Source organism: Dicentrarchus labrax, unplaced genomic scaffold, assembly GCF_905237075.1.
Source record: "Dicentrarchus labrax unplaced genomic scaffold, dlabrax2021, whole genome shotgun sequence".
NCBI lineage: Eukaryota > Metazoa > Chordata > Actinopteri > Moronidae > Dicentrarchus > Dicentrarchus labrax.
This window is the reverse complement of record NW_026136720.1, coordinates 21402346-21416676: the sequence shown is the minus strand read 5'-3', so window position 1 is coordinate 21416676 and position 14331 is coordinate 21402346. Positions and strand designations below refer to the sequence as shown.

At 41.2% G+C, this 14331-nt stretch overlaps 1 protein-coding gene across 2 annotated transcripts in view; it reads right to left on the bottom strand.

Annotated features, from left to right (window-relative positions):
- pik3c2a (phosphatidylinositol-4-phosphate 3-kinase, catalytic subunit type 2 alpha) overlaps positions 1-14331 on the bottom strand; it is a 48576-nt gene that overhangs the window by 13092 nt on the left and 21153 nt on the right. For both annotated transcript variants that reach the window (XM_051380739.1, XM_051380740.1), the window contains exons 4-15: positions 13985-14145; positions 9683-9803; positions 8186-8297; positions 7856-7935; positions 7332-7395; positions 6523-6669; positions 6384-6417; positions 5700-5940; positions 2807-2929; positions 2488-2655; positions 2077-2194; positions 1148-1290 (exon numbers count right to left, since the gene is read on the bottom strand). In XM_051380739.1, coding sequence (XP_051236699.1) covers positions 1148-1290; positions 2077-2194; positions 2488-2655; positions 2807-2929; positions 5700-5940; positions 6384-6417; positions 6523-6669; positions 7332-7395; positions 7856-7935; positions 8186-8297; positions 9683-9803; positions 13985-14145 — 1512 coding nt within the window. The remainder of the gene's footprint in view (positions 1-1147; positions 1291-2076; positions 2195-2487; positions 2656-2806; positions 2930-5699; positions 5941-6383; positions 6418-6522; positions 6670-7331; positions 7396-7855; positions 7936-8185; positions 8298-9682; positions 9804-13984; positions 14146-14331) is intronic.

Genomic DNA, 14331 nt, shown 5'->3' with positions numbered 1-14331 from the left:
ACGGATTTTGGGTGGTCTGAGAGACTGCCAAAAAGCTGTCTGCTGAAGGGGAAAAAAATTTAACAAGAAATACTGCTTCTGTGTACGTTTTTGAAACTGTACTGTACTGTAAGTTTACAAAAATCCCAACCAGCAGTCAATTGGACTACAATTATAACTTGGAAGCCCATACAATCAACATTAAAAGTCTACACATCTTTCAAAAGTGTGGTCACAAAATAAACAACACAAAATAAAGCAAGGACCAGCACAACACACTCATTTTCTACATGGTCTTACATTGTTAAGAAATATTCAGTATCATGTTTTGTTGCATTTTTGACTCATGCAGATCACAATTTAAAAAGTTATTACACTATCCAGTTGCTTCAGGCCTCTTGTGTTTGTATAAGAAGCACGTCTGTTTTGCACATCAAGCAGAGCAACATTAAGACCACCTCTCTAGTGGCATTCACTGAAGAAGTGATTTTTATTTGAAAACATTCCTGCAAAACAAATTTCAGCCCTTACAAACTCTCAGAACTTGAGTGACGGAAACAGAGTAAAAAGCCTGCCACATTAATTGTTACATTCTGTTCACACTGCCTACCTGAGCAGAGCGTGACGGCTCCCTCGCTCAACTGCTGTAGCTCGCGTGCCTGAGGTGACCGCACTGTGAGTGTTTCTGCTGCTGCCAGCCCCATCTTTCTATACTAAGTTTCTGTAGTATATAAATATACAATAATAAATACATAAATAAAAGCCCTGTTAACATATAAATGGATTCTGTCCACAGAAATGCGAGAGAGCTTTTAATCTCAAACAGATGCAGGAGGTGCTGAGTTTAACAGTGTCTGTGACATATTCTACAGATACATAGACACTGAAAGTGCAGTGAAAGTCTATTTATGCTGGAAACCACATGTGGATCATAGAAAAAAAAAAAAATAGGAGAGACTTCAACTCTTTAGTGAAGTATCACTGCAGCCGAGACGCACAACTCACGCGGTCAGTGTGGCTGCTCTAATCTGATAACATGGGGCTCCGAAATAAAACGCCACGCACTGCAGAAGCAGGCAGTGTTGACCGGGGGCAATGTTTATCATATCTACTCTAACATTGCAATCCCCCCTTTATAGTTGTGAAAACATTGGCGAGATTCTCCTACCCAAAATTGGAAGCTCGGCTGCAGATTTTCTCCAGTTTGCGCCGCAGATCAGGGTCCAGCTCTTCCTGTGTGTGGGGCTCTGGGCTCGGGGCTTCCTTGGGTCCCATGTATAAAACATCCACCACTGAGTTGGGGAAGTCCACCTGATGGTAACAAAAATACCGCAGTTGGGATCAGGTTATTCATCTGAAGTAACTAATTGCTTTTCTTATTTACTTTATTAGGTCCAAAATGAAACTACAAGGTTGTCGATATTACAGTTACAAGTACTGCTACTTCTACTAGCACCAGCAGATGCTTTTGGTGTAGTACAGTAGTACATATGTTAATAGTTGTAGCAGTCATAGTGCATTGGTAGTGATCAGGGAAATGTAAGTAGTGCAGTGGTAGTACTGTAATAGTCAGTCCCTCCAGAAAAACGCAATTATGCGATTGCATAATTCAATGCATAATCAGCCAAAGTCTGCATATTTATGTGGGGGCCACATTTTTTCAATTACGCCGCACTTTCGCCACATAAATTGCCGATTTCTGCGCAAAATACGCGAGGCTTGCATGATTTCATAATCCCCGCATTTTTGTTGCAAAAAAGTCAAATATATCTTAGCAGAAAGTTGAAAAATGTTGCGTTTACTTCACACAAGAGCAGCCATTTTCCACTGCTGCCATGGGAACGTTATGAAGTGACATAATTACGCGATGTGAACGTCATCGAAAAGCTGCAAACCGCACGATGAAGCCGCAGTTTTTGCAAGTTCCCGCAATTTCATAGCATAAAATTGCATAAATATCCTGCATATTCCATCGCATTTTTTGAGAAAACGTGCCGCATAATCAAGGATTTTTGCCCACAACCATCACAGATTTTTCTGGAAGGATTGAATAGTGTTGATAAAAGGCAGACAGATCCTATGAGCAGCATCACCAACCTGTAGTACTATTCTCTCTGCGGGCACCCTCTTGCGGTTGCCTGTAGTGCCGGCAGCAGCAGCGGCTCCCTGGGCAGATGTCCACAAACACAACAACCTGCTGCCCCTGGCAAGCACCCTGCAAAACACAGCCAGCAATAAACAACAACAACAAACCCTAAAACAATTTGGCTAAGCATTTATTTAAACAGCATTCCTCAAACTGTGGATGAATTTGGATCTTTCAATGAATGTATTGCTCAAGGTCCATTGAATGACACATATGTATAGAACTTAATTCCTGCTGATTGACCACTGTGTAAAATGAGTTTATATGAATAAATATATGTCATATTCTGGGGCAGTAACTGTGAATACATCTTTCATGACATGCAGAAGTCCAGCCACCACCAGCTGTTCCTCTCTCCTCACCGTCTAAAGTCAAAGAGCGGCATAGAGACTTTTCCCAGCAGCTCTGGAGCTTTCCTCTGTTTGTTGGAGTCTGGGGAGCCGCTGGCATTCTGGTTCAGCACCCCAAACAGAGACAGGCTCAATATGGACTCCAGTGGGAGAACAGCTACAGCTATGGGGAAGTTGATCCTGGGAGAGACAAGGACAGTGTTAGCAGCATGGAGGGGCACTACAAACAGCTTTGTGTTGCTGTTGTTGTTGTTGTTGTTGATTTTCAAATAGCAAATAACTGTAAGAGAGGAGAAGAGAGGAAAAGAAAGAGGCCAAGGCAAGCACTCACAGTTCGTCCCATTTGATGTGGTAGAAGAAGCTTTTGTATGTGCCCACTCTCTTGGACTGGACTGGTTTAAACAGGTTCTTGCCATTGTGGGTGAGGGAACACATCAGGAAGTACTTCTCATAACTGTAACAAAACAACAGAAAAAGTATTGCTACGGTGTGTGTTTACATAAAGACTATCGGGATCTGTCAGATACTTACACAGCCAGTGAATTGAAGAAAAAAAAACTATTCATTTTTACACCATAGAAAATTTGCTAATGCTTGTTAAGTGAATGCTCATTGGTTTCTAGGATACAGCATAAAAAGTACAGGACATTGACGCTTGCTGCAGGAGTGTCATGTTAGGACACATTCTGATTAGACCATAGTGATTCTCAGGTTGATTTTTCTAGACCCTTTTGGAACATTTATGTATCCAGGGAAGCTACTCGGTAGCTGCACACACAGGCTGAGGCACAAATTTGCAACTGAAGCTGCCTGGTACAACCACAGTCTGCTCTGCTGGTCACTGAGCAGCTCCACTGGACCATTTGCAGGTAAGGGCCTTTTCAAAGGCACCTCAGTGGTGGTAATGAGGGCAAACGCTGACTGACCGGCAACCTTCCTGTCACAAGTTAATTTCTTTATCACTGCCCCAATTTGGACAGAACCATGCATGAATCAGAGGGGGACACCATAGCCCATGTACTAATAGACCTTTCTGACAGAAAACATTTGGACATGTTATAGCAGAAAAAGTACAGGTGGATTACATTAGGGACGTTTTAGTTTACTGAAGAGTCCCACTCAGATAAGATCATGCACAATACCAGGGCACTGGAACAGGCACATTTAAAATGAATTAAGCCATTGTAATGTGATTTAATATGTCAAAATATCAGGCAACATAAGTGAAAACACCTGTGTGGGTATCCATTGCTGTGTAGAGGCTATAGAGTAATACAACTTTTTATTACCATAACTCTATATGCTTGCATGTATATACAGTACTATAACTTTAATACAAGAAAGGTGTCTAGGTAATATTAATATAGACTAATATTACTTGTTGAATCTAGTATTTCCAGATGCGCAATAAAATGCGAACAACAAATCAGTCAATCCAGAATTTAGTTCAGCTGCACCAGTCAACCACACATCCAAACATAATGTCTGTGTTTCAATTAGAGACATATGTGAGATATGTGAGTGGAGAGTGAAAACACAAACAGTTACACATTTTCACTACTACAGGCTTGATCCGCCGCTCAGTGCCATCTGTGCTGGCAGCTTCACCACTAGTCATGGTGTCTCAATATGCTGGCAATGCTGTGGCATCTACTGAGGCTCCAGATGGATGACACGCTGGCCACAACAACGCCAAACACTCAGACCTCAATAAGGGAGCATTATAGTAACACCCCAACACAGGAGATATGCCTAGCTACTTCCTCTGGGCTGGGGAAGAACTGTATTCGCTGTGTCCCTCTGGCCTCGGGTTGTGAGGAGCTAAATATTTTTGGAAGTGTCTTTGGAATGACTGTCACTGCAGCAATGTTTGGTGCTGGCTTAAAATAGCTTCTGGAAGAGGCCGTGCTGGAGTAAATAGGCCTGTTATTAAGCAGTTCCTCTCTTTATGAAGGCCTCACTGGCTGGCTATAAAATTACCATGGAAGGAGGGGACCGCAGCAATTCCTGAGACAGATTTTAAAACTGCCTCAGTCTCACATTCAGGCTCACAGTTCCTTCACAGTTTTTATTTCAAACTGCTACATTTTTAATCTGACTTTAATCCCTTGACCATACTTTGTTTTGGTTGGTGTTCTCCATGATATATACACTGACTGTGCCTCAGCAATAAAACAAGTCTATTCTTCAGTGACAATAAGATGATATGACACGAATTTGGTGACAACACTGCCTTCCCATAGACTTCCTGTGAAATTTCAGTCTTTGTACGACAAAGACTATCAAAATAGCTTTTTTTCATACGTGTCTAGACTTTTCAAACCTGTGCAATTTGGGAGAGGCTTGTTAGAAATGTACTGATCTTGGTCACTGATGCGTGACAGAGCTGGGAACGGAAAATCTGGCTCAGCTCTGTTCCAGACACACGCAGGAGATAAAGTCAGTGTGAAACTGGACACTGGCATGGAAAAATAAGACACAGGGTGCAACACAGGAGCCGTTTGTCTAGTAGAAGAAAACAAGACTATCTGCTGTGACAGCATAGCCTACGACACTTTGCTCTCCTTGGTCTTAACTGCTTACCAATACCTTTTTATCGTACAAGCAATGTCTTTTGACCATTGGTTGCTTTTGAGTTTAAGCTTATGTACTTGTATGCTAATAAAGTGACTGGCTTCCACTGCCTTCTGTCTTCATCTATGACCCCACCTTGCAGAAGTAAAATTAAGTGAAATGTGGGTGGCACTAATGATACTGAATGAGTGGGTGATTGTGCAAGAACAAATGCGTGAATAAAAGGGTTTAATTATCCTACAGCAAAGGATAAGAGTAATTCAAATATTAATTTCACAGAAGAAAACTAAATGCAAAATACAACCAACATCCTTCATGTGGTCGTACACCCTGATGTTATTATGCAATGATTTATTATTGTGAAGCAGCATCATCAGCTGCAGTCACATCCCCAGTATTGCTGAGGCTCTTATCTCTGTCACTTCACTGTTTCCTAAGACAATACAATACAATCCACCCCTATTTACAAAAGATATCAGCATACTCCACATGATCTTATCTACAATATTCTGTGGCATTTGTGCAATATAATAGTTCCATAGCTTTTATATTTATATTGGGTTACAAAGCAGTTATTCTACAGTATCAGGAAAAACAAAACAAAAAATAAAGAGTAGAGCCCTGAGTATGTTCATCCTTTGACTGTTTACCTGCTGACCCAGTTGGCCGGGATGCCGTGCAAGGCAAACAGAGTGAACTGAAGGTGGTCTGTGGTGCCGGAAGCTTCTTTGCTGCTCTGCCCTTCGACACCTTCTCCATCTGCAGCCTGGGGCAACGGAGGTGAGCTGAAGGAGGCCGATGGGGGGCAGAAGGAGCGCAAGTAGAGCTTGGCCAGGTCGTAGACAGCCTGTGTCAGTAAGGCCATGCTCTCCTCCACGGGACTGGTGTGACCTGTCGGGGTCAGGTGGGGATCAGTGTAAGGTCATAGGGATGATATGGAAATAGTTGGGAGTACAAACACAGTTATCAGAAGACCTATACTAGCAACCACATAGGGTTTTATAAGCTTTTCATCACTTCATTATTACAGAATTGTCTGTAATATATCAATAAGTCTTTCTGTGTGTAATATGTATTAACACCACAGTGACAGTGATACATACTGTACATGCTGTCACTCCCAGGCACTTAATTAGCTGTCCACTGTGGTTTTAATGGCCATTAGTTGGTGTATTTGAATTCTTCTGTTTTGTTTTTCTTTTGAGGGCAAGAAATATGGGCAAATGGTGAAACTCTTTTAAACAACAACAACAACAACTCAACTAAGGTGCAAAAAACAAAGCTTAGTTGAATAAGAGGTCGAGTGTGACTGTGTGTGTATGTACAGAACTTACCATTTGATGACTGACCAGACGATGTGGACCCCAACTACAAAGCAAAACATTTTGGTCTTAGAAAGACATTCTTACTTCTAAACAATACAATTTATGAATGTGTGAGCATGTGTTCATCCAGTATGTGTCAGGAGCCCACCTTGGGTGAGCGTGTCCTGGGTAAATTGACAGAGTGTCGCAGCCTTTTAACAGCCTCTGTAATGGCTTGGGTCTCCACCTCATCCAGAGCACAGCATAGGTTCTTCATAGTCTGCACCACCCGATCCACTGTCTTATACTGGGTACTCTGAATGCAGAGATACAGAGCAGGTTGGTATAGCATGTGTGTTACATCTTCAAACCAGTGTGCTGTAAAAGGGATATCCTCCTGATGTGTACTCCAGTTTACAGCTTGTCTTTAAACAGAAAACCCAACTGTTTAACAGGACTACCACCAACAATTCATCAAAAAGATTCTTATATAAACAGTATTTCAAACTCAAAGCAGGCATACTGTGTACATACGTTTGTACAAACAAGGCTCATATTAACCTAAAAAAAACAGGCTGAAAAACAGATGTGCCATTTCTAGAAAGCCTTCCTTCCAGGAATTTTCTACATGTGAAGTATTTGAATCGACATCAAAACCTTCAGGAGACTTGAAAACAATGTTTGGATCGTTCCATTATATATAGAAGGCAGCTACACAAAAATCCATACCTTTCTACTCAGTACAGAGCAGGCACTGTGGAAATATAACCAGTTGGTCTACACATATAAGTTACTGTTGTCATTAACTCACTAAAGGGACAGGCAGGAGTTCACAGTACAATGGCAAAAACATTAAACAATCCATTGTACCTGTCAATGGATTGTTTAATGTTTTCCAAACTTACGACCTGGAAATCATCAAAATCATTTTCCATACTTTTAATTTATTTTCCAGACCGGAGCAGAGACCACATATACCTCATTTTGTAGGCAGATGTTGACTTGATTGTGATAGCCTTCTAAATAGTCAGCCAAGCTCTGTCTGCAAGAAGACATACAAAGAGAAATAAGTGAGGAATGAGAAATTACAGGCGGACGGTTTCACTCATTATCAGTGCTAATCAAATAAGGACAACATAGAACGTTTATTTTAGTTAACTAAAAATAACTGAAGATATGTTTAGGATAATAAAAATGACAAAACAACTATCAAATTTAGAGACAGCACAGAGAAAGTAGAAGGACTTTCCCAGAGAAATCATAAAGTCAGATTATACTATAACTAACTATATACTATAACTTCCAGAAGCTTACTTATTAAGTAATTCCAAGTCAATCCAGCAAACTAAACTAAAACTACACATTGAACTCAAACTAGGAAGAGATGCAACTAAAAGAGAGCTGAAACACTAGAAATAGTAAAACTCTCTGATAGAAATCTTAAAATCTAGAACTACATGTTTTTTTGGGACATTTTGCCAACCGGTGTAGGACCCTCATACCTGGTGACATTCTCCTTGAATGGCCTGTCCACTTGGCCCAGATGTTTCTCTAAATCTATCAGAGAGTGGTCATCTTCCTCCTAAACAGAAACAGTCAAGATTTACTAACCTGATTTAGTAACAGATAAGCAGGTGCCCGAGTCTCAGTGATCATTATATAATCATCATCATTATAAAAGATTGAGATTGCATTTTCACCAAATTACACATAGTCAGTTTCCAGCAGTGGGACAAAAGTTCACAATGAATCTTAGTGGCACAACATGAAATTATGTCACAGTTCAGGAAAACACTCATACATTATGATATGAGCTTGATAGAGTGACTTACACTGCGTGCCAAGTCTCTTCTCATGGTGGAGTGAGACAGTAGCTGTAATGTGATCTCGTTCTCCCACTTCCTGCAGTTCTGGACGTACTCATGGCTGCCTAGGCTGTGTTTACTGTGGCACAGGGCAACAGAGAGGCAAGGTTAAGAAAATCACACTATACGTTGAGGATAATAATGAGCAGGTATTGGGGGAAAAAAGAAACGACACAGAGGCTAATAACTCCTTCAGTGAAGTGGATTGTGTTATTTTTAATCATTAAGAAGTTTATTATCCCTCTTATACCATGATGTAAATTCATTTTACATTTAAAATGAGTTTACTCTATATTTTGGGGGAACGTACAACAATTATGTTGGGTTTATTTTTTTTTGTTATTTTAGTCACTGATGTTGTTGTTAGAGGTGGTTATTTGAAAAATAAGGCACACCCACCACCCAATCAGAACCAAAGGTTTTCTGTACAGTGTAATGCAGCCATAGTATCCATAACCTGTCCAAAATGAGCTTTTAGGCTAACCTACCAAGACCTGATATGTCAAAAACAGCCACAATAACAGAATGCATTTTTTGTGTCCTTCTATGGAGTTATACTGTATGTCTAAGATTGCTCAAGTTTAGATGTGTTATGTAGAGTCAAGGAGTGGCTTTAAACACGGATGTATGGACAAAAAATTGTAAAGCCTTTATAAAAGGGGTTGCCTTGTTGCTACTTGTTTTAACAAGTAATCACTGGTGTTGGCTGGGGACTGTCGCTAAATAATTTCCTAAGAACAAATATTACCAACATTTGGGATTCAGCAGATGGTACATAGCTTCAGGTCCCATCCTGACAGGGCTGTGTTTACTATGATTACAGGTGAAAGTAATTATATAATCAAATCAAAGCATGATTTACAGGTCTTTATACAATAGCTCTCAGCATATATGTAGGGTTTTAACTTACAATTGTTTTTTCCTGCATTTTCGGTATAGCTAATGCAAGGTTGTAAGTATTAGTTCCAATATATGATTGCACAGTATAGATAACATGCATCTGTTCAGCAGTTATAATCACAACAGGTTACTTGTGCAACTTCGAAAATGTGGGCGTACTGGGTCTTTAAGTCCTAATGTGGGAGTAACAATTCCCATGTATCTCAGATTAGAGGGAGAAGAGAATTTCTTTGGTGGAGGAGGGAACGGGGCGAGATATAGAAAGACCCACCATTCCCCTTTGTATTTTGTGAGATTTTGAGAGGATGCCAAGAGTGATAGAGAGAAATGTAGAGAGAGGGAAGACAGTAAGAAAAAGGGGGAGAGACAGACGGAAAGAGAGAGGGCATAAGAAAATAAATGAAACCTAGTCAAATCCTATGCATACTTGACTAAATGTACAGGTTGAGCCTGGGAAAATGTGTTTCTCCCAATTCCTAAAATGTTAACATTATGATAAGATATGTGTTTTTTTTCCCCCCCTCCAACAGCAGCTATATAACTTTTCTGTTTGTGTGTACTCACTTCTGCAGCACCTCCTCCTGGCCACAGACTTTGAGCAGGTAGCTGGAGAAGTCGACCTGGTCCAGGTCGTCATGGACCCAGCAGAGAGTCTGACTGATCAACAACTCCACTGGAGAACTCACTGAGGGAAGGATAGCGAGAGAGATGGGAGGGTGGAAAGGGGCCGAGAGAGATCAGGGATATTGATGGAAAGAAAGGGAACCACGAGACCAATGTGAGGGAGGGGCAGTGAAACAGAAAAAGCCAGAAAGAAGGGAGGGATAAGTGAAGAGAATGATGGAAGCAAAACATGGAAAAGCTGTAATTAGAATGTGGGAAACAGCTTTTAAAACAACAAGGTTATAAACCTCAGTTACAGGACCCTAACAAGTTGGAAGGGAACAGGATACAAGGTGTATTAAAAAGAAATGTCTGTGCATGGTTCAAGTAAAGGAACTGATGAATCTGGAGGACCCCAAACACCATATCCCACACATGTATACATTTTATTAGAGGGATCAGTGGTCATTTCATGCTACAGCTTACCCATTTAGGACAGTCTTATTCAAAATGACAATGTAGAGTGTTTGCCTGTTGATGGGCAGACATTTGCTGCTGCAGGACCTGAACTATAGACCTTATAGTTATCAGAATTTCTCTCCAACCACAAACCATCGTGCCATGTTTTGAACAGCTTGTGTTTCACTGCAAATCAAACCTGTTCTCGAATCAAAGGAATTGCAGTGGTGTGTTGTGGAACGACATTAAGTGGGGGGGATTTGGGGTCAGCTCTAGGTGTTTGTGTATGCTCCGATATCTGATGTGTCCGGCCAAGGGAAGACTGGGTGGAGAGCGTAACCTGATACACAGCAGATTATTCCACTGTTTAGCTACTTCTACAGAGGTTTTAGCACACTCTTAACCTTGCCTATACACAAACACGGGCAAGCAAATACAAAGACAGATACAGACACTTCATACAGAGAACCATCTCAGCTCTGGACTGAGCACACACACTCAGCTTACTTAATAGTTCACATAGACACACAGGGAGGGAGACCACCCCTGGATTGGGGAATAACAGACCTCCGCCCTTCAGAGGAATGGTGCATCTTTTCTTACTTCTTGACCAGTAGCTTTAGCTTCGCGGCCCCGTATGATTGTGTAGCTGTGGTGGTGGTCGCCTAGGTTGTACATGTATTTTATAACAAAGCAATTAGGCAGGCCACGCCTCATTTTTGAAGGCGCTCTGAGGTGGTGAGGGAATTCCCAGCAGGGCATTTTAGAAGGCACCATTTAAAAGACAAGGAACATTCCTCTGTTGCTTGCCGGTAACCATTTCACACATGGTTGGGGAATGGTGCACAAAAATATGGATGGTCAGCTTGACAAAAAAACACAAGTCTAAGGGCTAGGAAGTAAGGTGGGATGTAAATTAAAACTACCACAATCATTCTCAATAACTAGTGTAATAAGTAACTTATGATGCAAGTTTTATGTCCTATCAGTGTCATGTAGGCTCCACAATGGGAGGGCTGGCGAGAGGGCGGAATAAAGCCAGAAGTCACTCAGCGCTTGTTAAATTCACAGGACTGACATATTTCATACGTAAAGGAGCAATGATCTAATCCCTACATGACTCAGAGCAAACAGAGATTTCTGCTTCTGTAACCGGTCCAACTGTCAAACACAGATTAAGAGACAAAAGGAGACACATTGAGGCAAATGAAAAACAATAATTAGAAGCAAAAGTACAATGTTACAGTATAGCAGTGTAACAGAAAAAGGGAGTTCAGCGGTCTCACTCTTCTGAACTCTCACCTAGAGTGGAAATCTCTAGCATGTCACGCACATGAATGCAGACAAATCAGCATGTTGTCCTTGACAAACAACTTAGAACCCTCTTGAGACATAATGTAACAAGACGCATCAATCCGTGAAGTCTCTTCAACACCCTCTCCGCCACAGACCGTAGACTGGGCCCAGCTTCATGCATTTTTTCATGTCATTCTAACTCCAACCATTTTATTTATTTTACAATACATGAAATGTTCAAAAAATCAGTCTAATTTTCATTTTACTCGGCACCATATCCACTTTCTTTCTTCATAAATCTCATGCTTTAATTTCACTGTCTTTATGAAGTCATGTTTTCCCCGCCATTTCTCAGATTTTTTCTCTGACTCTCTCCCTTTGTATTTCTCTCATCTCCTACTCTCCCTTCCTCCTCCTCTCTGTGTTATTTCTCTCTTTTGTATTTCTTTCTATACATTGCTTTTGCCCTCTCTCACTCATTCCATCTTCAGCCACAGTATGTTAGGAATCCCCAGAAGCCTAGTAGTTCACAGCCAAGCCCTGGAAGAATCGATTGCCTTTCTTTCTGCCTGCTCTCTAGAAAAAGAAAAAGAAAAAGGCAAACACGCAACAGAATGACACTAGGAACACGAAAAGACGGATTTCAGAACATCATAATCTCCTTTTGAGTTAAGAGAAAGTGTTTGCTTTCCAAAGCAGATAAAAGTCAGAAAGACAAAGAAAAATGGTGAGTTCAGGAGAAGAAAATTAGAGGAGAGAGGGAGAATGCAAAGTGTGAAAGAGAAAAAAGTGAGAAAGAAAAGACAGCAAAGATGCGAGCAGAGGAAGGCAAGAGAGAAAAGCCCACAAGTACAGAGAGGAGGGTGATACATTTCTCCTGTCTCCTGTTCTGAGGTGATGACAGGATCAGGAGGACAACAGAAAAATACAGAAGGAGAGAAAGAGTTGTGAGAAAATACTGCATGGAGACAAGGGTGGAGGAAAATATTGTCATGCAAGAGAAAGGAGGGGAGACAAAAAGAGGAACAGAAGAAATGAAGAGTGAGACAGTAAAAGCAAAATGGAAACAGAAAAGCAACAGAAAGAGGGCAGAACAACAAGCGAGAGGGAGACAGAAAGAAATGAAGAATGAGAAAAATACCCTTCCTGTCCTTTATCTCTCTCTATCCTTCTATCCGAGCTTTGAGCAGAACTGAGGCCTATTGTTCCAGAGGGCAGATTCGGCAGCGTCCAACCAGAGGAATCCAAACACCAGCGATGTGGGTCAACATGCTGCTGAAAACATAGGATGTCAACCAGGAAACAACGAACTAGACATCATACTAGCAAAGTAGGAAGCATATCTAGGAAGTGACACTGGCAGTGGGATTAAAGGAGTTGAACTCAGCAGAAGCAGGAAGACGAGGTAAACCAGGAGTCAGAGCAGGAAGCTAGGAAAGTACATTTAGGATATACAACGAGGAAAGTAGTAAATATACTTCCTATAGGTTGTTGCTGTTGAACTGGGATCTACAGAGCTGTGTCTGGGTCAGTAGGACAGTCTAGTTACATACGATGTATACACTAGAGAGAGTGTGGAGGATTTGCCAATCTGTAAATATACGGGTTGGCTGTCGTGCCTGAAACAATTTTCAGCGGGGTTGTCAGATATACAGACAATAAAACATACAGCAGACGGTCTAGCAGACACACTAAAATAGACTTACATCCACACACACACACACACACACACACACACACACACACACACAGTGTGTCAAAGTGGCCTACTGCAGATCCTCAAGGACCTGCACAGACAATGGTTAATTTGGTCACACAGCAACAAAAAGTCCCACTGGATTGGCCGTGTGCTTGGCTTCAAATCCCAAAAGACATGTCAATCACAGTGGTTGTAGTTCTGTGTGTGTATAACAAGGGGTTAGCCAATAACAGCTCCCCAAACACCCATGGAAGGAAACCAAAAAGCTTAGCGGGGCCTTGGAAAAAACAAAACAAAACAAAAAAAGACTCCAGTCCCTTTTGCCCAACATGGCTATTGCATGGCAAGGGGACAAACCTTTATTTGTGCGGAAAGGGAACGAAGTGTACTTCCCACGACAGAAAAAATGAAAAGCAAAATGAGGTGGGGAGGGGGTAAGAAGTTTGGCGGCTGTGAATGTCGTTTCCTCCTTCAGAGCTCTCATATCTGCAATCTGAGCTGCTCGCTCTTAAAGGCAAAGTGGGTACAAGGTTTAGCTTTTGGCTGACTTAAAGGTGATGGTGTATAGAGGATTTTATACACTTCATAACACTATTCTAGAAAAAAAAATGTTGTTCAATATCTCTGAAATACAGAAGATGAAGGCTGCTAAAATCATTTTCATGATCAACGGCCTAATTCAAATGAAATATCCAGACAGGTTTTGTGCTCAGTATGATCTTGTGAAAAAGTGTAATTTTGCTCTTTTTTTTTTTTTTTTTTAAATGTTAAGAACTGGTTCAAGGTATTGTTAGACACTGGATGCTTACCGTCACAGGTGAAGGTTACAGGCTGCTGAGATTCTGAGATTTCAATAGAAACCTTGACAGAGGAGCTATTGTCACCTCCACTGTCTCTCTGGGTAATGACAGGGCTCAGGACATAGCCAGGGTTGCTGGACATGTCGCCATGAGGGAATTTGGAGCGCAGGCTGGTAGGGAAAAAAACAAAAAAACAAAAACAGAGAAGAGTCATTACATTGTTTTCGTATTTTGGTCTACTTGGCCAGTGAAAAGACACAGAGGGCAGTCAGTGCCAACCTGGCATATGGATCAGATTGTTTGGATAGAACAGAATCAACTTTGTCACATATACAGTCAAACACAGTACAATGTAC